At 39.6% G+C, this 23,620-nt stretch overlaps 1 protein-coding gene and 1 non-coding gene across 4 annotated transcripts in view; both read left to right on the top strand.

Moving 5' to 3' along the window:
- The window catches only part of DIS3L2 (DIS3 like 3'-5' exoribonuclease 2), a 346,894-nt gene that overhangs the window by 70,695 nt on the left and 252,579 nt on the right, over window positions 1–23,620 (top strand). For all 3 annotated transcript variants that reach the window (XM_032399177.1, XM_032399039.1, XM_032399109.1), the window contains one exon: window positions 1,799–1,900. In XM_032399177.1, coding sequence (XP_032255068.1) covers window positions 1,799–1,900 — 102 coding nt within the window. The remainder of the gene's footprint in view (window positions 1–1,798; window positions 1,901–23,620) is intronic.
- LOC116638374 lies at window positions 19,808–20,020 on the top strand. The gene has a single exon (XR_004300695.1). It is a non-coding gene; the product is annotated as a small nucleolar RNA U3 (small nucleolar RNA).

Here is a 23,620-nt window from a genome sequence, read left to right as displayed (position 1 = left end):
AAAAAATATAAAAAAAAAAAAAAAAAAAAAAAAAAAAAGAAGAAACTGTACCCCAAAGTTGTAAAGAACGAAAAACTTACATATATACAAAAATAAATAAAAGGATAGAATATAAATGTAAAAATGAAAATTAAGAAAGATTTTGAAAAAGGAGTTGATAAAATAAGAAATTCATTGAAAAAGGAAAGAGAGGGATACCTGGGTGGCTCAGTTGGTGGGGTGTCTGCCTTCGGTTCAGGTCATGATCCCAGGGCCCTGGGATTGAGTCCTGCATTGGGCTCCCTGCTCAGCGGTGAGTCTGCTTCTCCCTCTCCCTCTGCCTGCCGCTCCCCCTGCTTGTGCTCTCTCTCTCTCTGTCAAATAAATAAATAAAATCTTTAAAAAAAAAAAAAAAAAAGGAAAAGAAAAAGGAAAGAGAAAAAAGTTAAAATTGAAAGAGTAAAGAATCATGGGGGAAAAAACATGAATTCTATATACTATTTTCCTCTAGCATTGGAGTCTTGCCGTTCTCCATGGTTGGTAAACCTGGTCTTAGCCTGTGTTCTTGCTGATCTTCTGGGGGAGGGGCCTGTTGCGCTGTTTCTCAGGTGTCTTTGCCCAGGGCAGAATTGCACCGCCCTTGCCAGGGGGCTAGGCTAAGTAATCTGGAATGAAAATGGCAGCCTGCCAATCTCCAGCCCTTGGGCCCCACTCCTCAGGGTGCCCGTAGGGAAAAGAAGTCAGTCACTCCCTGGTCTCTGTCGGTACTCCATGCTTACCCAGCCTGTGACTGAGCGTTTCTATCTCAGGCACACGACCCCGTTTAGAGTCTCCAAACCCTGCAGACTCCTGCAGCTCACAAACATGCCGCCCCTCCTGGGGGCGTCTTCTGGGGATTCTGCTGCTTGCTGGGCCCATGCTCTGGGAGGGGTCGCCCAACTGTGCTGTGGTTTGCGGTTTATGGCAACTCTGAGCTGAGAGCCCACTCCTGGGCTCACTGATTACAGCCGGCTTCCCCACTACAATGCCTGGGAACTCTGCTGCATTCAGGCACTCCCGGTCTTCCTGTGACCCCAAGGATCCTGAGACCACACTGTCCCTAACGTGGGTTATTTGTAAGCATGTGATTGAGGACGAAGATGTCCATGCCTTGTGTTCACGGTAGGGAGTTCACCCTGCTCCTCAGTCAGAGAGTGAAGGAGTGTGAGAATGCTTCATGAATCACATGTCCCTTTCCTTTTCTTCTTTGCCTTCTATCTAGGTCTCCATAAAAGCTTTGCTTTCTCTGTCATTTTCTCAGTGGGAGGATTATGATTTTGCTGGTTTCTTCTTTAGAGAACTCACATCCTGGAGCTGGTTGTTGCTCCTGTCCTCAGTTGGTTTTCTTAGGGAATTATATTTGTTGTTCTTCTGTTTTCTTGCAAACCTTCTATGTTTTACAGTTCTCTGATACTTAGAAAAAAATTAGCATAGAAAAGGTATCATCATGCTTTATTTTATTTAAACCAAGAAAGGATAACTTCTTTCTCATTTCAGTTATGAAAGCATGTAGTCTCAGTTTTTTGCTTTATGTATTTTTGTTTGTTTTTGGTCTGCCTGTAGGAGATCTTCTCTTATGTTTTTGAAATTTCTTTAACATTCTGTTAACCTGCTTTTGTGTGTTCATCCCCATTTCTGTTTAGTCCCAAAGAGACTGATTTCCCTCTTAGTGTTCTTGTTAAGTCAGTGGACAGATTGTAGAGTCTATAGCTTTTAAACCAAGGAAGTAATTTTTGGTTCCAGGTCTTGGTAAGCTGACTATGTTCTCTCTCCAACCTAGGATGGTGATCGAGACATTTTTATCGATGGGGTTGTTGCTCGTAATAGAGCCTTGAATGGGGATCTGGTGGTCGTGAAGCTGCTTCCAGAGGAGCAATGGAAGGTGAGTTAAATTTTCCTTTTCTAATAATACACTACTCAGGACCTTTTTATTCCATGGTGCATCTGTGAAACATCATAAACTGGAGTAGTCACGGACTCCTAAGGTCCTGTAGTTGCCTCAGAAGCCGGCCATGCAGTGCTTTGAACTTAGAAGCATATGGTGGGCAGACATTTAATGATTTGAGTTGTTCTCCTTGCTCCCTCCCTGTGATCTGTCTTCCCTGTCATATGCCTTGCATTGATTTCTGGTAATTTTTAGTATAGAAGAAAAGCTTGCAGGATACATTCAAACTTCTGATATGTATTATTTTCCCACATTTAATGGTGGGAGAACTGGAAAGACAAAGCCATGGGCATGGTGGCAGTCTTTACACGTTCTTGCTGCCTCTACGGGAAAACCCAGGTAACACATACCTAGTTCTGTAGGTTCCAGTTTGGTAATTGGGCTTTCCTTGGCAGACAAAAAATAGACTCTGTCTTTTTATAAAACAGGGATCTGGTGTCAGAAGAAAATGTTTTTAACATGAGAATATCCTGGGTTTTAGTCTCTGTATATGTCAATTGAAAAGAAAAATGTGGTTTTTGACGATTGTTTTAAATAAAACCAATTTGTTTTAAATAAATGATTCATAGTAGCAGTTTCTTTGAATTGTCTTGTAGAACTGGCAACTTGTGTGTCTAAGTCTGGGTTTTTCTTTATAGCATTTCTTCATATCTTTTATTTTATTTGGCTCAGTTCACTGGTATTGAGGAATATGGTGTCCTCTTCAGTGAGAGGTACTGTAGGGATTAATAGAGTGGGCTTTTAGGCTAGGCTTCTTGGGCTTGAATCCCATTTCTGCCACTCATCTATATAACCTTGGGTGAATTATATAACCTTTCTGTGCCTCAAAGGCCTCATCTGTAAAATGGGAATAATCATAGTACCTACTTCATAGGTTTGTCATGAAGATTAAATGAGAATTCATGTAAAAATCTTAGAATGGTGCCTGACCCATGTAGCAGTTCAAGCAATGTCAGTTTTTATTATTAGCTTTTATAGAAATGGAAGAAATACTACTTTATTTCAAAGCTTTGTCAAGACGTAAATTTGTTTTTATCTGATAGGGTTAGAGTAACTGAGTTAGAATGGGCATTTGTAGGGTGTAGGTATGTTAATAATGATCAAGAGACATAGCTCTTGCCTTCATGGAGCTTTTAGTCTGATGGGGAGTGCATGTAGGAAGAGACAGATACTAATCACACACAGATGTAAGGATAATTATGATTAGTGCTGTGAAGTTAAGTGCAGAGTGTTTTATAAGAGTCAGTTATCCTAGTCCCCATCCCCCAGCCCATCCTCAATTGCTGCCAGCTGTGGTTATATCCTCCCTTGATTCCCCAAAAGCACAGCTAAGGGTTGGATCCAGGTCCTAGGAACGTAGATTGATTTAGGCCACTTCCTCTTTTCTGGAAAGCATCATCTAGTACAGTGTTGATGAGATCTAAGAAGGTAAGAGGAGTGCATTAGGGCCTGCTCAAACTAAAGGAGGTATACCTAGAGATCATTTGAGGGAGTAAAGAGGCATAATTAGATGACTCAGAGAAGGAACAAGAAAGATGGTGGTTTCCTTTAACTTAAGGAGTGAGAATGGGTAGAATAGAAAGAAATAGAAGAGTAATTAGCAAATTGGGTGAGTCCAGAGCTGACCAGAGCAGGTGTAAGGTGTTGACTGGCTGAAGAATAATAGGAATGGAGAGCATATAGTTAGAGCACCTGTTGAGCTCTGCAGAGGTGGATGAGGTTGATTCAAAAAGAGCAAGACCGGGGCGCTTGGGTGGTTCAGTCGGTTAAGTGTGTGACTCCGGCTCAGGTCATGAACTCGGGGTCCTGGGATCAAGCCCTGCGTTGCATACTCAGTAGAGAATCTGCTTCTCCCTCTCCCCCTCTCCCCCTGCTCTTGCACACTCTCTCAAATGGATAGATAAAATCTTTGGGGAAAAAAAAAGAGCGAGGCCAAGTTGCCTGACATCCTTCCTACCTTAGCTGTGGCAGGGGATGGCTAAAAAACCAAACATATGAATAAATAAATCAGTTGCATTATTTTCCTTGTTCTTCACCCCATTTGTATTTAAGACCAGCAAGCACAGCCTTTCCTGGTATTGTCAGATGCACTCTTGCTTTGGACAGGAAGCCTAAGAAGATGAGAGTAGGTTGGAGGTGAGGGTGTTTATTGTTATCAAAAGTTGTAGAAGGACAGCTTAGGACTTTGGCATTCTTATTTCTGCCTTGGTGCCTTTGCTTCTAGACAAAAACCTATACCTCCGTTGAGACTCAACACAGCAAAGTTGTGTTTTTTCCCAAGAGGCCTACATTTGTGATTTTGTAATTCCTAGGTCACTGGAGCTAGTTAAGCAGATAAGAATTTACTGAAATTCTTACAGCGTTCCCACAGTCAGTATATTCAGGCTATATTGACACAGCTTGTTGTTTTTCTATTTTACAGTTAATATCTAAAGGCAGAAGAGATTAAGGGCCAGATGGGAGTTTTAAGCCAGGGAGTGACAAGGTCTTATTTAGCCAAAAATTACTCTGGCTGCTATTTGGAGAATGGAATTAGCTGGGGCAATATGTGTTGGCATGGCCAGTTAGGAGACATAGACTTGAGTCATGACAGTAAAGATGGAGAGAAGTAGGGATACATTTTGAAAGTAGAGCTTATGGGACTTGAAGATGGATTTGAGGAGTAGGATGAGAGAAAGGGGGGAATCAAGGATTAAGATTCTGGTTTAAGCAAAATGGGTGAGTATGATGTCATTAATTAAAGTGAGGGACAGTAGGGAAGAGCATGTTTGGGTGCAAAAATTATGAGTTCTGCTTGGCCATGTTAAGTTTTAATTTCTTTTCAGACATGTTAATAGAGATGTTGAAAATATATGGAGGCCTAGATGGTTCATTACTCATAAATTCTACTAAACATTTAAGGAAGAAATAATCCTGAGTCTACACAAATGCTTTCAGAAAATGCAAGAGGAGGAAATCTTTTTCAACTCATCCTATGAAGGCAGCATTGCCTTAATATCAAAACAAGGAAAAGACGTTATAAGAGAAGAAAACTACAGACCAGTACTCCTCACAAACATAGTTGAAAAAGTCCTCAACAAAATATTAGCAAATAGAATCCAGCAATATATTATATTAAAAGGGTAATACAACATGAGCAAATGGGGTTTATTTCAGGCATGCAAAGTTGGTTTAATATTTGAAAAGCCATTTGATGTAATTCACCGTATTAACAGACTAAACACCGTATTTCAGTCAATGCCATCATTTTAATAGATGCAGAAAATACACTTGACAAAAGTCCACAACGATTCATAATAAAAACTCACAGCAAACTAGAAATAAAAGATTATTTCCTCAATCTGGCAAAGAACATCTAGGAGATGTTACCATTCTTAGTAAGGTGAAAGACTGCTTTTCCTCCATTATTGGGAATGAGGTAAGAATGTCCCTTCTCATCCCCTTTATTCAACACTGTACTGGATATTAGAGCCAGTACAGTAAAGCAATAGAAAAAAAAGCATTCAGATTGGAAAGGAAGAAGTAAAACTCTCTTTATTCTCAGATCATATGATTTTCTACCTATAAAATCCTAAGGAATATACAAGAAGCTGCTAGAACTAATAAGTGAGATTAGCAAGGTTGGAGGACAGAAGTTTGATATAAAAAAATAAATTGTACTTCTACATATTAGCAATGAAAAATTGGAAATTAAAAAAATTTATTAAAGTATCTTTTTAATAGGATCAAAATTATGATATATTTAGGGCAAAATTTAACCAAATTTTGACCAATTACAAGACATGTACACTAAAACTATAAACATCACTGGGAAAAATTATGTAAGACTTCAGTAAACGGTGAGAAATACCATGCTCATGAATTAAAAGATTCAGTATTGTTAAGATGCCAATTCTATTCAGATTGATATATAGATTAAGCACAATCCCAAAGAAAATCGCAGCAGGCATCTTTATAGAAATCAACAAACTGATTTTAAGATTTATATAGTTGTGGGGGTGCCTGGGTGGCTCAGTTGTTAAGCGTCTGCCTTCGGCTCAGGTCATGATCCCAGGGTCCTGGGATCGAGCCCCGCATCGGGCTCCCTGCTCCGCGGGAAGCCTGCTTCTCCCTCTCCCACTCCCCCTGCTTGTGTTCCCTCTCTCGCTGTGTCTCACTCTGTCAAATAAATAAATAAAATCTTTAAAAAAAAAAAAAAAAAAGATTTATATAGTTGTGCAAAGGGCCCAGGATAGCCAAAACAAAGAAGAACAAAACTGGAGGTTGCATGTTGCCTGATTTCAAGACTTACTCTACAGCTCTGGTAATCAAGACTGTGTGGTAATGTCAAGATAGACATATAGATCAATGGAACAGAGTAGAGAGTCCTGAACTAGACCCATACATATATGATTAATTGATTTTCTACAAAGGTACCAAGGTAATTCAGTGGGGAAAGGATCTCTTTTCAACAAATGTGCTATTACAATTGTATAGCCATATGAAAAATAATGAACTTTGACCCTTACCTTGTACCATATGCAGAAATTAACTTGAAATGGATTGTAGATAAATATGTTTGTGTAAAAAGTATGAACTTTCTATAAGGGGAAAATTTTAGTGATCTTAGATTTGACAAATATTTCTTAAATATGAAACATAAAAAAAAAATCAATAAATTTGACTTGATCAAAATTGTAAACTTTTGCTCTTCAGTAAACACTGTTACAAAAAGGCAAGTTACAGACTAGGAGAAAATATCTGCAAAACATGTATCTGACCGAAGACTTTTATCTAGACTGTAAAGAACTCTTTTAAGTCAGTAACAGACAACTATTTAAAAACTGTACTAAAGATTTGAAGAGATACTTTACTAAATAAGATATATGGATAGCAAATAACCATAGGAAAAGATGCTTGACGTAATCAGTCATTAAGAAAATACAAATTAAAAGCACAAGATAGAACTGTAAAACTGCTGGGATGGCAAACATTAAAAAGATTGACCAAAACCAGTGTTGAGAAGGATATGGAGCATCTGGAGCCCTCATACACTGCTGGTGGGAATATAAAATGGTATAGTCACTTTGGAACACAGTTTGGCAGTTCCTTAAAAAGTTAAGCATATACCTTACCATGATCCAGCCATTCCATTCCTGGATATTTACCTTAGGGAAATGAAGGCATTTGTTTGCATAAAGATTTGTATATGCATTCATAGCCACTTTTTTTTTTAATAGCCCCAAACTGGAAATAGCCCAAATGTCCATCAGCATGAAAAAACCAATTTTGCTATACCTATTCAATGAATACAACTCAGCAGTTAAAAAAGAAAAATCAATGGACTGTTGATACATGCAACAACATGGATGAATCTCAGAATAAATTATGATGGATGAGAGAAGCTAAGCAAAAAAGAATACACTCTATATAAGTCCATTTATATAAAACTCTAGAAAATGCACACTGATTTGTATGGACAAGGCAGATCATTGGTTGCCTGGGGCAGCAGTAGGAGAGATGGATTATTACCAAGGGGCCCCAAGGCAGCTTTGAGGGTGATGGGCATGTTCATTATCTTGATGTGGAATAGTTTCATAATTGTGTATGTAAGTCAAGACCAATCAGTTTGTGCATTTTAATGTATTTAAATGATTGAAAATGAAGAAACAAACAAAACAAGATGTTTGAACAAATGAATCTGCAGCTCCAAGGAAAGATTGACGCTAGAGATGTAAATTTGGGAGTCATCAGCATATGTGTGGTGTTAAAGTTGTGCTAGTGGATGAGATCATCTAGAGAGTGTAGCTGAAGGAAAAAAGGCTGAGTATTGAGTTCTTGGGTGAGCCAGCATTTAGAGGTCAGCTGAGGAGACCGTGGAGAGACCCATGCCCCTGCATCAGGGGATATGAACCATGGTGGTTAAATTTCATCTGTGTCTAAAGCAGAAATCAATGAAATTGAAAACAGAAAAGCAAATGTTGGTTCTAGGATAAAGTCAATAAATCAGTAAACCTCTAGTACAACTGACAAAAATTTAAAAAGGCACAAGTCACCAGTATCAGGAATGAAATAGGGGATATCACATATTGCAAACGTTAAAAAGGTAACTTTTGTAAAACAAAACAAAAATTTCAACTGTGCCTGGTTTAGAGAAAAAGCTGATGCATTCTGAGGGTGTAGAGGGGCAGAGGTCCAGTGAAATGGGTGTCAGCAAACTCAGGCTTTCATAATCCATGTGATCTGCTCAAATCTAGGAAGGCATTTTTTGATCTACTGGATCCTGACCCCTCTTTATTGATAACATCCTCTTGAGCAGGGATTGGTATGGACACAGAGAGAGGCTTAGATTGGCAAGGAGGACCCTTTGAGTTGCTGGTAGTAGATGAAGGGAAATGAAGCCCTCTTCAGCTTTCAGAAGATTTGGAATGAAGAGGATGGCCCAGGGTTCCTTGCTTATTCTTTTTCTGTGGTGCTCTGAAGGGTTTTCACAGTGGCTGCCTGACAATTGCTTTTCATATTAGCAACCCCACTAGGTATGTCTCTTAGGCCTCATTAGTTAGAGTAAGTATTTACAGCTTCCCGTTCTGAAGCGGGGAGACTTGTTGGCTGTAGCCCACCTGTGACAGTTGTTGGTGACAGGGTCAAACTAGAGAGAAGAGAATATTCAGACTGTCCTCAAGCATCCCTGACACGTAGAATATAAACATCTCAAAGCATACTGGCCAATTGTATTACAGGTTTGTTAGTACAAAAGCATATTGTTATCAGAGGAATCTGTAGTCAATGGTGTGAGCAAATGTGAATTAATTGGATTATTCATCTTTGCTTCTTTATGCTTGTTGTGCTCACCCCTCTTGGGTATGTAAACTACAGGGCCTTTGGGGTTTTAGAAAAAAACAACAATTCTTTTAGCTGTAGTAGTAAATAGTCAATTTCTTTCACAGCATGTTTTTTTGGCAAAATAGATAGCTGTTAAAGAGTCAAGCTGTGAGGCAATCATAAACAATAATTTGCTCTTATATAACAATTTTAATTTTAGAATTCTTCCACATTTGTAGTATATGTATGTAATTTTTATTATAGACGTCTAATGAAGGATAGTTGAGGGGCAAAAGATAGTTTCTTCACTTTGCCAATTGGGACATTAAGTGACTTGTTTGAGAGCTTGGAGCTTTTGGCAGGACCAGGGAGTGGAATCCAGATCTCATGACTTTTAGCTTATGGCTCTTGTGGGTTTGTTTTTTTTTTCTTGTCTCTGTGTGTGTGTGTGTGTGTGTGTGTGTGTGTGCGCGCGTGCGCACGTGCGCGTGCACATTTTTCTAGGGGGAGGGTCTGTGGTTTTCCTCAGGTTTTCAAAGTGGGGGAGACATGTCCTCCAAATGGTTAGGAGCTGTTTCATGGATCCTGATGATTCTGCCTAGAACTGTGCTGTACCTAGTGGCTTCTCATCCTCCTCCCACCCTATTCTGTGCTTGAAGCTGGAGGTACTGTCTAGAAAAGGTCACAGGCTTTGCTGTTAAGGAGCTCGTTGGCTGGCTGGGATGGGGATGGGAACAGTTGTAGTATGGTTTGCAAAATAGCAAGAGAAATACGTGTTGTTATGGGAACACCACACTCTGTGAGAGAACTGGGGAAGGTTTCATAGAGGAGGTTACGTTTGCAGTGAGGTTTGAAGGATGGGAATGGAGAAGAGAGGTTTGGTTTTGTTTTAGGATGAGAATGCCTTGGGTTGAGAACAACTGGGCAAGAGAGGATTATGAACATTTCCACTTCGAGGGAGGAGTATGTGGAGTAAGGCTGTCCCTGCTGTGCCGTTGGCTGAGGGCTGTGACCCTTCTCATAGCTCTCCTGGACATTGGTAAAGAAAAGCAGTTCTCAAGCTCCTGCCCTCCAGGGAGACCAACAGCCTTGGCCCCTTTTGCAGAAGCCCATAGATACTGCTCTTCTCTGTAAATGCTCCTCCCTTTGCGATTTATCTGATCTTTGCCCTGCCTCTTGCATTCTCTTTCCTTTTCCTTTTCTTTCCTTTGTCCCATCAAGTTCATCCATAATCATTAAACAACCTTGTCCTGCATCTTTTTCTATTAACTATAATGAGTTTCTCCTATTACTTTCCTCTTTTAATACTCCAGTATAGCGCATCACAAATAAGCATATATAAACCCTGTGGATGCTGGACAATTGCTAACTTTTTAGTGCTTACTGTATACCAGGAACTGTATTTAGTGCCCCACACCATGTAGTCTGCTGTTGTCTCTATCCCAGTTTTGTAAATGAGAAACCCAAGTCTTAGCTTATGCATTTTACTTATTTAGGGAATATATAACTAGGGAATGGCAGAGTTGGGATTCAGAGTCACATCTTCTTATTTCATGATCTCATTGCTATTTGTTATTTCAGAGATCTAAAGAAGAGAGTTATTAGATCTATAGATAAATATTGTCAAGTATCATAGAAATCAGCATAAATCCAGGAAATTGTAATATATGCCTTAGCATTAGGTAGTATCTTGAATTGCCATCATAGGTAAAAAGGATGATTGTATCAATTGAAATGACCAAAGGCCTAGTATTAATTCTTAGAAAATAGACAATTTAAGAAAAATTAATTAGAATTCTAGTGGTTTCATCTTAAGATTAGACAGGTATGATAGCTTCTCAGGGCATTATGAAGGCAGGTGTTGGGAATGTGTTGTAATCTTACCAGACATCTGGTAACTCTAGATGGTGCATCAGATACTGAAAGAGCTGACCCAAATATAAAGTTAAATCAAGAGCTACAGCCTGCCGAACAAGGGGTTACAGACCCAGCTGTCATCCTGACCCGGCAGTAGGTCACACATTCATGGGGCATGTGGCACAGGTATTCAGAAGGCAAGTAGGCAGTTGTCATGCAAGAGGTGGGTCCTTCTGGGGCTTTGGGACAGGGGTCTGATTTCAGAGATATGGGACTCTCTTACTATAAACAGACTGATAGAGGCAGCCACTGGGCTGGGAGTCAGGGATAACATTTGATTGCCGGGCTAAGAGAATGGGCTAGAGCAGTACTGGGAGCAAGAACCAAAGCAGAAGACCAACCCTGAGAGCCAGAATTCTGGGCCTTTTTTTGGTTGTACCAAGGGAGATTTGGGAGCCCAGAATTAAGTTGTGGTATCTTGGATCTAGGAGGTGGGTTAAAAGCTAAGGCCTCCTATAGGAGGAGCCAGAGCTGTTTAAATATTGCCTACCTTGCTTGATTGGGAACTAGGGTGAGCAGCTTAGTTGATGTAGCCATAGTGAGTGACCCAGAGGAAATCAGAGTAAGGGAGGAGGACAAGAACATATTAAAATGAGACTCAATTAGGGGCACCTGGGTGGCTTAGTCCTTAAGTGTCTGCCTTCGGCTCAGGTCAGGATCCCAGGGTCCTGGGATCAAGCCCCACATCAGGCTCCCTGCTCCTCGGGAAGCCTACTTCTCCCTCTCACTCTCCCCCTGCTTGTGTTCCCTCTCTCGCTGTGTCTTTCTCTCTCTCTGTCAAATAAATAAATAAAATTTAAAAAAAAAATTAAAAATAAATAAATAAATAAAATGAGACTCAATTAGACTGTTCCACAGTGTGAAACAGAATCTGACTAGCTGAAGAGTCAGGGGTGGATTTCAAGTGAAATTCCTACTTGTTGAAAATTAGCTTCTAGATTTTTTTTGTCTGAATACTTAAAACTATGGTAAGAAAGGCTGGAGTTGATTTGATGTATTGATACCTGCTGGAAACCTATACTGCTATTCATTCACCCCCCAGGTATTTGTTGAGCACTTCCATCAGACTGAGAAGATACAATCGGAATAAATCAATTAAGCACTTTGTTAGTGAAGTCTAATTTCCTCTTGGGACAGGATTATTTCGCTTAATTTACAAAAGAGCAAAGTCTATACATGAATTAAGGAGGGTGGAGAAGTGGGGATAATTATTCTATATTTCCTAACATCTGTTATGCAGTCACTAAGAAAACTTATTTTTATTTAAACTTATACTTCAGCAGAATAATAATAGAAGTATGGATGGGTATTTTAGAAGAGATTGGCACAGAAAGAAATAACGAGTTTGCAAGAATAAAGGAAGTGTTGATAGGAGTTACTACTCTTGTTCTAAATTAAACAAACAACAAAAAAATCAAAGTGCACATTTAATCCCCAATTTTCAGTGGCTGTTCCAAACTTTCTTATGGTCACATGAAATTGGTCTCATACAGTAAATTGTTTCCTTTGACAACTAGCTTTTCCTTCAAGTGATTGTTTTAAAGTTTTGTCTTCCAAGTTCTTCTTTAAATATGCACCCATCATACTAGATTATATTTAATCCAATCTCTTATATAACCACTATCATTTTGGATTGTTCTCAATTCCAGTGGAACTAGGATTTCTTAGAACTGTTTGGTTTCTTGGCCTGTATGGCAAGCCTGAGAAAGACTTGGAAGGTACTTAATGATGGAAGGCAAGGTCTTTGGAGCCTCCACCCACAGCAGTATGGTAGGTAAGGTGTATCTACTACCACGATCAGATTTTCCCCAAATTGTTATATACACAAGCCTATTTTTAACAATCATCTTTTCTTCTTCATTATTGCCAGCTCTGGGATCAAATATTTCAGGTTCTTGCCTGCTCTAAACATGCCTTCAGATCTCCATAATTCAAATTGAAATGTCTGAAATAAGGAATGTATCATTTAAGGATAGAGTAGCTTATTTGTGCTGGGAAACTCCCAATTAATATTTCAGGATTATTTGCTAGAAAACTAATTCAGTCCTCTGTAACTCTATGGAGATGGTTTCGTGAAATTCACATTCATTGTACAGAATGAATTAATGTAGACAAAGTACTTACAGCAATGCTGGCACATTGTAAGTGCTTAAGAAATGTCAGATATTACTATTATTCATCCTTTAGTTTAGCTAAGAGCACGTAATAACTCAAATTTACTATTCCCAGCTCTTGAATTTATCACTGATAACATTTATTTACAGTAGACATAAAATGTTGATGTAAAATGTTGGTGTGTCACTATGTGTTCCTTTGAGGTATCTAAATTGCTGGAAAGTTGTATGGTAGCTAAGGTTACACTGTGGAACAACATTGTATATTTTTTACTTATGCTCTTTGCCCATCAAGATCGCCTAGGACCTCACTTTGTATTATCTTCACCCCAGAGCCCAGGCTGAATGGAATAGCTGCCATCAGGAGTGTTCCCCTTTTCTGTGGCAGAAGGAAACAGAGCTGCGGACATTTAAAATGTCTTTGCCCAGAAATGGCTCCATCAGTTCTACTTAAAACTCATTGGCCAGAATGATTCACCTGGCCCTCCTCAACTACAAGAGGGCCAAGAAGTGTCATCCTACCAAGTGTCTGCAAGTAGGGATAGCAGGATATATCTGGTGAATTGCCCTACCGACGATCCCACTTCATTAATTAGATTAATCATACACTGCATTCTTGACTAGCCTTCTGACAAGTATATGCCACTGGCCATTAGGGACATCAGGCTGCAGCTTCTCTGTCATTTACTTCAAATTTATCCCCACTAATGAAAAAAGAATTCAGAAATACCTGGAAGATCCAGATAGTCTTTAAGATCACCTTTAGTTATATAATTCTTGCTTAAAACTACAATATGCGATGCAAAGTAAATTTGTTGATCTTTGAATTAAGTTAATGGTACAGTGTATATGAAAGGCAAGGAAGTTAGGTTTTAGGGAAATGTACTGGCATTTGGTAATATTTATAAATTATCATTACTAGTAGTAGTATGATATTATTGCTTGCTACTGCTATTGTTAAATTTTTCAGTTTTTATTTTAAAAATTTCAATACGTATATCTTATCCCATGTTTTATAGAAACTAGTAATGATTCAGGACATATAGATCTACATATATATATAAAACTATATTGTAAATTTAGGCAACTAGGGAGAGGGACATGGTAGATTTGGAAAACTATAGATATATTAGTGTTTTGGAGCTTAAAATGTAAGGCAGGATTTGATGTGGCAGGAGACCAGGCCAGGCTGGTAGAAGGTGGGGGGATGGGTGGGGGGCTCATGTCCTGAAATGTCTTCATGCTAGTAAAGGAGTTCAGCTATTATCATACAGGCATTGGGGAGCTTGAAGGAGGTTAAGAATGGGTAGTGATTCAAGAATAAAAGACCCAGGGGTGCCTGGGTGGCTCAGTCGGTTGAGCGTCTGGCTGTTGATCTCAGGTCTTGATCTCAGGGGTCATGAGTTCAAGCCCTGCATTGGGTGTGGAGCCTACTTAGAAAAAACAAAAGAAAAGACCCAGAGATGACCGTTACAGTTGTTTTGATATGAGAGAAACTTGACTTAAATATAGTATCTTAGGTTGGATTTCCCAGAGGTGGGGCCTCTGGTGGAGTTTCTTGCTTACACAGTATCTTTGTGAGAGATTTCTGAAATACATCAAATTACTTAAAATTTTAATTAGTAGAATCACAACATGGATCAAAAGTTAGCATTTGAGAACACTTTACTGAGAATGAACTAGACTGAATGCTGGAAGAAGGTGGGTCTGGCTGGTAAAAGGGTGAAGTGATAATGCAGCACACAGAACTGAGGGTGCAAACAGGGACCTGCTCTGTAGAAAACCATATCAGGTTTTAGGAGCACAGTGCACTGGGGAGAAGGGCGATGTCCTCATGGTGACTCTTTCTGGTAGCATGTCCTAGAGCTGGAGTCTGCAAACTTCTGTAAAAGCCAGAGAGTAAATGTTTTAGGCTTTGCCGACCATATGTTTCTGTTGCAACTTCTCAACTCTGCCTCCGTAGCATAAGAACAGCTATGTACCAGTGAAACTTCATTTACAAAAATGGCTGGGTTTGGCCCGTGAGCAGTAGATCGTGGACACCTGTTCTAGAGGCGCGGTTAGACGTCGTGAAGGCCGTTGCTACCCCTGCCCTAGCAAGCACTCTGGGCGCCTTGACGGAGGCCCCTCACTCTCATCCTAACAGCACGACGACTGGGTCTTCCTATTTTGATTCCATCTCAGTAATTCAAGCTTTTAGTTCTCGAGTCTTTTGTTTTGTTTTTTAAAGATTTTATTTATTTATTTGACAGAGAGAGACACAGAGAGAGCAGGGACACAAGCAGGGGGAGTGGGAGAGGGAGAAGCAGGCTTCCCGCCGAGCAGGGAGCCCGATGCAGAACTCGATCCCAGGACCCTGGGATCCTGACCTGAGCCGAAGGCAGACGCTTAACGACTGAGCCACCCAGGCACCCCTTGAGTCTTTTGTTTTTGAATCAGAAAATTCTAGAGTGTCTATCTCTGTGGGTTCTTGGAAGTTATTTGACTGGATTCTGTGTTTTTTGTTTTTTTGTTTTGTTTTTTTTAAGAGTTATCTTTAATAATATGCGTGAACGCTGTTTGCTATTAAGAGTTCTATGTGTTTGCCATAGTTACAGTTCCTTTTTTTTAAAGATTTTATTTATTTATTTGACAGAGAGAGACACAATGAGAGAGGGAACACAAGCAGGGGGAGTGGGAGAGGGAGAAGCAGGCTTCCCGCGGAGCAGGGAGCCCGATGCGGGGCTCGATCCCAGGACCCTGGGATCATGACCTGAGCCAAAGGCAGAAGCTTAATGACTGAGCCACCCAGGCGCCCCGTTACAGTTCCTTTTGGATCAAGTTAGAAATAGATCTTGCAGATTAAGGTCTAAGTAATATTCTTGGAAGCAGGGGAAATCGAATGGAGATCACACTGTCCACCTTAACTTGCTGACGTGGCTCTCACTCCTTACTGCTGCTTTATTCATTTTTCTCATCCAGTATCTCAGGCTCTACCCTTATGCTTCAGGCCTTTGTTGCCATTTACTTGAGCAGTGGGTAGCATGGAGTTGGCATTTGCAGTGATCAGAGAAAAGATAAGTGGTTCTCCACTCAGTACTTTTTAGAGTCAAACCAGGCCCATTTGTGTCACTGGAAAAATTGTCTGGGGTATAGGATGTAGTAGAGGAGGGCAGTAGTAGGTCAGGTAAAGGTCAGTGCTTAAGGCAAGTGACAAAGATCAGTTCAAAGGGATGAGGGTAAAGCTCTAAGCAGGAAGTGAGTTGATGGTCAGGAACCAAGGAGATTCCTAACAGGTTGGAACACAGAACGAATGATTGAGGTAAATGGTTTAGAATATGGTCTTACAGCAAGGGCAGGCTCCTTCACTCATGCAACTCCTCCGTCAAGGTGGTGTTGAGTGCTTGCTACGAACCTTAGGAACATGGTATGAAATAAGATAGGCAGGATCTGGTTCTAAACCACAGAACGTAGAAAATGACTTGAGTGACAATTTTGTCAGTTCTCCCAAAGGTGGTACTTACATAGTGCCATTCTAGATGCAAAGTAGAAAAGTTTATTCATTATGTATAATGGGTGCCTTAATGTGTAAGGGCTTGATTTTCTTGAGGAACCCAGGCTGAAATGGTCAGCCGAGCGGAGCAGTGCAGAATGGTGAGTGCAGTGGGCAAGTCCTGGAGTGCCAGGCAAGTGCACAGGAGGGACACCCTGCCAGCCGAGGGTCACAGCATGCTTTTTGGAAATACATTTCTTCAGGAAATGAAGTCTGAATGTAAAGTGAGTTTGAGCTAGAAGTATTGATGGAAAGGAGAGCCTGGCCTGCTCTGAATCCAAAAAGTTGTTTATTAGAGTGGGAGTGGAGGCTGTGAGGGGAAGGGGCATGGCTGGAGATAAGTCTTTGTTAACCTCCTCAGAGGCTCCTCCTGCTCATTTGGTGCTGGTGAGACCAGTTGTAGAGTTGAAGACCCAGCTCTTGCTGGATGATGGATGAAGCTGGGATGAACCTGGGAACTGTTGGAATCCTTGGTGCACTGTCATTTCTTTTTCTGGAACCCTCAGCGGAGTGAGGTCTCATTGTTTATGATGCCCTAGGATGGAATATCTGCAGTCTGTAAATACCATAGTCTCTGATCCTTGGGGATAAGATCTAGGTGGCTTTTGACAGTGAGGAGCTTGAGCCTTGCAGCCTGGGTATATTGCCTTTGGGCCTTCTGCCTGTCCTCTCCAGTACAATCTTGGTGTTACTGTGGTATTCCCTCTGGATCCTTGCACCTCAGAGTGTGTTCTGTGTACCAGCAGCACTGCAGAATCTCAGGCTGTACCCCAACACCCACTGAATAACAATCTGCTTTTTTTCCCGTTCTTTCTTTTTTTAATTCAAGTATAATTAACGTACAGTGTTGTATTAGTTTCAGGTATGCAATATAATGATTCAGAAATTCCATACATTTCTCAGTGCTCATCCAGATAACCGTACTCTTAATCCTCTTTATCTGTTTCATCCATCCTCTTACCCACCTTTCCTCTGCAACCACTGGTGTGAAGAGTCTGTTTTTTTTTTTCACAAGATCCCCAAGTGATTTCCATGAATGTTAAATTTTGAGAAGCACTGATGGTGGCTAATTAAATAATTAACTCTTCTTTCTTTTAAAATAAAAACTACTTCAGCACTATAGAAAAAGGAACATGTATATGACATTATTATAGCTAGTCCTGGGGGAGAGTCGTGAGTACAGTGTAACTTGTTGCGTCTTCAGAGATCTGAAGTGATGATTTCCTTATTTTAGCAGAATTAGACTCTGGTCACCTTCCCCCCCCACCCCCCCCCCCCCACGCCCCCAGCACACACACACACTCCCCACCCCCCACCCCCTTCTCCATTTAGTTATAGCAAAATGAAGGACTGAGAGGTTATTCTTATAGGTATAGTTGGAAAAAACTTACTAATTAGTTTATTGAAAAAAGATTTCAATCCATATCATTATTTGTTTTTATTCCAATAAGTGTCATATAACCTCTTCTCCCATTTTTTTGGAGATCATCTTTTTTAGGTCATTTTATGTTAAGTCCAAATAATCATGTCATTTCTATTAGTCTCCAGTTTCATTGATTTTTTTTCCCTGAAGAATTACCTCTTACATTGTGTTTAATGCATGTTTGTTGTGAGGTAGGCTTTCTGTTTCTTTTTTCCTAAACCACTGTTTGAGGCCTGCTTTTAGTAGTTTGCAACATGTTATAATCTTTTTGAAAAGTAAACTTACAGGATGTTGAAAAGTTATTTCAGTGTTCAGAATTTTATCTTGAAACAATCCACAGTATGAAAAAGCTTCTAATAATGGGAGCATTATTATTTTCCCTTTTCCCTTGTGCTGTTGTAGTGTCCTATGTTGATGCATCAGTTGAGATTTTATTTATTTTTTAAATTTAATTTAATTTTATTATGTTATGTTAGTCACCATACATCATTAGTTTTTGATGTAGTGATCCACGATCCATTGTTTTCATATAACACCCAGATATTTATTTTTTTAAAGATTTTATTTATTTATTAGAGAGCGCGAGAGGTGGGGAGGGGGGCAGAGGGAGAAGCAGACTTGCTGCTGAGCAGGAAGCCCAATGCAATGCGGGGCTTGATCCCAGGGCCCTGAGATCATGATCTGAGTCGAAGGCAGATGCTTAATTGACTGAGCCACCCAGGTGCCCTGCATCAGATAAGATCTTAAAGAAAAAGAACATAGCTGGAAGGGTAAAGAACTAGAAGAAGCAAATCTAAACAAAGCAGTCTGAAACTGTTTAAATGTCTGTATTTGGGGTTTATCAAAAGGATATTGTTCTGGGTGGCTCAGTCGTTAAGTGTCTGCCTTTGGCTCAGGTCATGATCCCAGGGTCCTGGGACCGAGCGCCGCATCGGGCTCCCTGCTCCGCGGGAAGTCTGCTTCTCCCTCTCCCACTCCCCCTGCTTGTGTTCCCTCTCTCGCTGTCTCTCTCTCTGTCAAATAAATAAATAAAATCTTAAAAAAAAAAAGATATTGTTCTTTAATAAATAGGGTATCCACATTATAAAAATGATTTATTATTTATCATTTAATTGGAATTATCTTTTCATTCTGACATTTACTTTGGTAAGAGGAGGTTAGATTATGCCATAAATGATTAAATTAAAGGTTTTATTGAGATAAAATTCACATTTTAATAATTTTATTTTTAAAATCATTTTTAAGAATGCAATCCAGTGATTTTAATATATTCACAAGGTTATATAACCATCACCACTATCTAATTCCAGATTCATCATCCCCTAAAGAAACCTTGTCTTCATTAAACATTTCCTCCCTATTCCCCTTCCCTCCCAGACTCTGGCAACCACCAGTCTTCTTTCTCTCTCTATAGATTATTCTGGACAGTTCATATAAATGGAATCATATAATATTTCTCCTTTTGTGTTTGGGTTCTTACCATATTTTCAAGATTCATCCATATTATAGCATTTATCAATTCTTCATTCCTTTTTTATAACGAAGTAATATACCCCTGTACAAATGTACCACATTTTATCTTCAGTTGACAGACATTTGGGTTGCTTACATTTTTTGGCTATTATGAATAATGCTGCCATGAACATTCATGAACAAGTTTTTGTGTGAACCCATGTTTTCCGTTCTTTTGATTATACTAAGAGTAGAATTATTGGGTCATATGGAGACTCCATGTTTAGTAAAAATTGATTTTTGTAATGTAGATCACTAAAATATACTGTCCCTAAACTTTTCTGACTTAAAAGGAGTTAGTCTTGTGAATATATACACAATTTTGGTCCTGAGATGACCTGTGTTCTTTGATATTTAGTCCATTATATGAGCAGTGTATGAATCGTGTTGCTCCCATTCCTTTTCACACGCAGGTCATTATTCTGGGCATTTCAAAATGGTACCCCTCTGTCATCTAGCCTGTGAATTTATGACTCTTTCCTTTATTGTTTTGTGAGTTACTTCTGGAGCATCAGAAGCTCCCTTTTAAAAAATGTTGTGTGTGGAAGACTGTGCTTTCAGGGATCATTTCTATAGTTCGTTACTAGAGAAGTTTCTCTGACCGTGTAGAGTATCTGAAACCATGAGGATTAGGTACAGCTTCCTCTCCTGAGTGTGAAGCCAGCTCTGGGAGTTGCATTTGTAGCTACCTTTGGCACTGATGATCGTTCTTCTCTTCCTTTGGGAGAGTAAGAGGGAGGGGATGCCGTCTGAGTAGGAAGGAAAAAAGAAAAAATGTTGTGGGGTTGTTGTTGTTGCCGTTGTTGAAGAAGGGTGTTTATTACTGTTATTGTTGTTTTGAGATAGTATATTACTGAATGCAGTGTGGGAAGTACATTCCCTTCATTACCTGACACAAGTATTGTTGTCCTCTTAGCATTTTGTGTCATTGTTACCTGCTTTTCAAAATGCCTCTATACAATGAGTATACAATATTCATATTATGTGTATGTGGTTTAGTATTGTGAGCTTTTATTTACTATAAACATTGTCTTAGTTTATTACTAAGATTTTTAGACCCAAATTAATACACTCAGAAAGTGTTTAAATAAATTGTCACTTTTAAGTACTGCAAAATATTAACTGAGTGAATGTTTTTTATTCTTAATAACTTCCCTATGTTATGGGATATTTTAGTTATTTATAATTTTTTGGTTATTTAAATAATATTGTGGAGAACACCTTTAAATACATAAATTTTAGTTTTTAGGATTATTTCCTTAAGTTAAATTCTCTGAGTGCAGTTTACTGGGTCAAAAGATGAGAAAACTTTTCAAATGGTATCTGTGTACTGCCAGGTCATACCCATCCTTTAGTTAAGTAATTAAAACCACACTTAATAAAAGAGTTTGCATTTATTTAATTTTTGCCTTTTGTTTTCCATCCATCCTTTGACCTCGTTGGTACTTCGAACATTGGTTTAATCATCTTCATTGTTAGCTATTTCTCCTAAGTGTGTTCTTCCTGTGTTTGGCACTTTGAGTTGGACCTGATTTCAGTTTTCTGGTGGATACAGAGGCATAAGGCTGAATCTGTACTTTGAAGTCAGGGACAGGGTGTATTTCTCTAAGTGTACAGATCCTTATTTTGTGCACACTTTTCTTTTGTGCTTCTGTTTCGTTTCCTCTTTCTTTTTTTTCTTTTTCTTTTTTTTTAAAAATTTATTTAACAGAGAGAGAGATAGTGGGAGAGGGAACACAAACAGGGAGAGTGGGAGAGGGAGCAGCAGGCCTCCCGCCAAGCAGAGAGCCCGATGCGGGGCTTGATTCCAGGACGCTGGGATCATGACCTGAGCCAAAGGCAGACGCTTAACGACTGAGCCACACAGGTGCCCCCTTTTCCTCTTTCTTTATAGCCAGATTTTTTGGACCCACTGTCTCTTTCTAGAGACAGTGGTCTAGATTCTGCAGTTTGGCTTCTAACCCACCATTCTACTAAAGTTGTTCTTTTCATGGTCATCACTGATTTCCTGTCCATTTTCTTAAAGGCTTTTGTTTTTTTTTTAAAGATATTTATTTGACAGAGAGAGTACAAGTAGGGGGAGCAGCAAGGAGAGGGAGAAGCAGGCTTCCTGCGGAGCAGGGAGCCCAATGTGGGGCTTGATCCCAGGACCCTGGGATCATGACCTGAGCCGAAGGCAGATGCTTAACCCACTGAGCCACCCAGGCGCCCCTGATTTCCTATCTATTTTCATTGGTTACTTTGTGCCTGGCACTGGCCTGGGTCCCAGGGGAGCAAAGATGAACACAATTTGCCCAAGATTAGATGTGTAAGCAGAGCAGCCATGGTGATACCTGATATATTCCTTACAGGGATTTGAAGACAGATGCCAGAGCTCAGAGGAGAGGCAAAGACAGCTCTGCCTAAGGGAACTGATGAAAATTTCTTAAAATAGATGACATTTGAATTTCAGTTTGAAAGATGCCCTAACTAAATGTTCATGGCCTGTAAGACTCGGTATGGCAAAGATGTTAATTCTTTCCAAATTGATTTATAGATTCAATACAACACAGTCCCAGCAAGCATTTTCATGTGTGGCAACTGGTTCTAAGTATAGATGTCAATGTAAAGGCCAAAACAACCAAGGTAATTTTAAAGAACAAAGGTGGAGTTCTTACACTACCCAACTAATTTGCAAAGGACTGCCAATGCTGAGAATTGGTGAGGGCTGGAAGAACTGGAACACGCATACTCTGCTAGTGGGAATGTCGGTCAGTGTAACTAAAGCTGCAGACCCAGAAGTTCCATTCCTAGATATGTGCTCAACAGAAATGGGTACATTTGTGCACCAAAAAACATGTTCAAGAATCTTCAGAGCAACATGATGTAAAATAGCCCCAGCTAGAAACCACCCCAATCTTCATCAGGAGTAGCATGGTTGAATACATTGTGGTATATGTGTACAGTAGACTATAGAGCTGTAAGAAGGGATGGGCTACAGTTATGTGCAACAATTAAGGATGCATCTCACAAACTTGGACCCAAAGAAGCTTAACACAAAAGATTTATGGTATTATTCTTCTTATAAACATATAAAACTGTGTTATGGTTTTGTCAGGATGTTTACCCTTGAAGGGGCAATGAATGAAAGGGGCAGGAGGGCAGTTTCTGGGGTGTTGGTTCCCATAGGCAGAATTCTCAGGTGGTCTCAAGAGCCCTCCTCTGATACACATACCACATATGATCCTCTCCCCTTGAGCGTGAGTGAGATCTGTGAATGTGATGGGTTATCACTCCAATGAGTACGTTACTTTATTTGGCAAAGGTAAAGAGATTTTTGCCGATGCTAATTGAAGTCCCTAATCACTTGACCGAGTTAACCAAAAGGGAAATTATCCTTATAGGCCTGACCTCGTCAGGTGAGCCATTTAAAAGGTCTAGAGGTTGGAGATACTTTTTGCTGGCCTTAAAGAAGCAAGCTGCTATGAGTTCTATAGTTGCAAGTAAATGAATTTTGCCATCAATGGCTCAAGATTATGAGAGGGGTTTGAGCCTTAAACCAGAGATGAGGCAGCAGCCCCAGGCAACACCTTGATGGCAGCCTTGTGAGATCCTTAGCACAGGACTTAAGTAGGCAGCATCTCTAGATAGGTGACCCACAGAAATCTGTATCTTTTTTTAAGCTGTTAAATTTGTGGTAAGTTTTTAGGCAACACAGAAAACAAATACACTGGAAACACTTTCTTCATCTTGGTACTCCTTACATGGCTGTGTGTGTTTACCTTGTACAATTTTATATTATACATTTTTTATTTGTGTACTTTATGTAAGTAAAAATGGATTATATTCAATAAAAGTGTTCATTTTAAAACAAGAAAAAAATTAATAGCATTCTCTGTATTACCTTTGACTAGTACACAAATATAATCAAGTAATTATGTTATAATTGTACTGGTCCTGTTGAACACAAGCAGATTTAGTCATGAAATTAACTAAAATATTCCTATTGGTGAACTCACTTTCTGTCCTTTCTCTCTTATTGCCATGTCACTTACATTTTTCATTTTTTCCTCAGATATTTCACTCTGATGAATAGACATTTTCCCAAATTCCAACCCAAGTGTCAGACTCTTGAAGCTGGAGATGTAATGATTTCCCAGTCTAATTTCCTAATTTTTTTCCCATTTTTAAAAATTTGAGGTATAATTGACATATTAGTGTCAGGTGTACAACATGGTTTGATTTATATATATTGTGAAATCATCGTTGGGGTAAGTCTAGCTAACATCTGTCATCTTACATAATCACACACAACATTTTTTTTCACGTGATGAGGACTTAAAATTTATTCCTAGCAACTTTCGAATATGCAACACAGT

This window comes from Phoca vitulina, unplaced genomic scaffold, assembly GCF_004348235.1.
Source record: "Phoca vitulina isolate PV1807 unplaced genomic scaffold, GSC_HSeal_1.0 scaffold1, whole genome shotgun sequence".
NCBI lineage: Eukaryota > Metazoa > Chordata > Mammalia > Carnivora > Phocidae > Phoca > Phoca vitulina.
The sequence above is the reverse complement of the archived record's forward strand: the minus strand, read 5'-3'. Positions and strand labels throughout refer to the sequence as shown.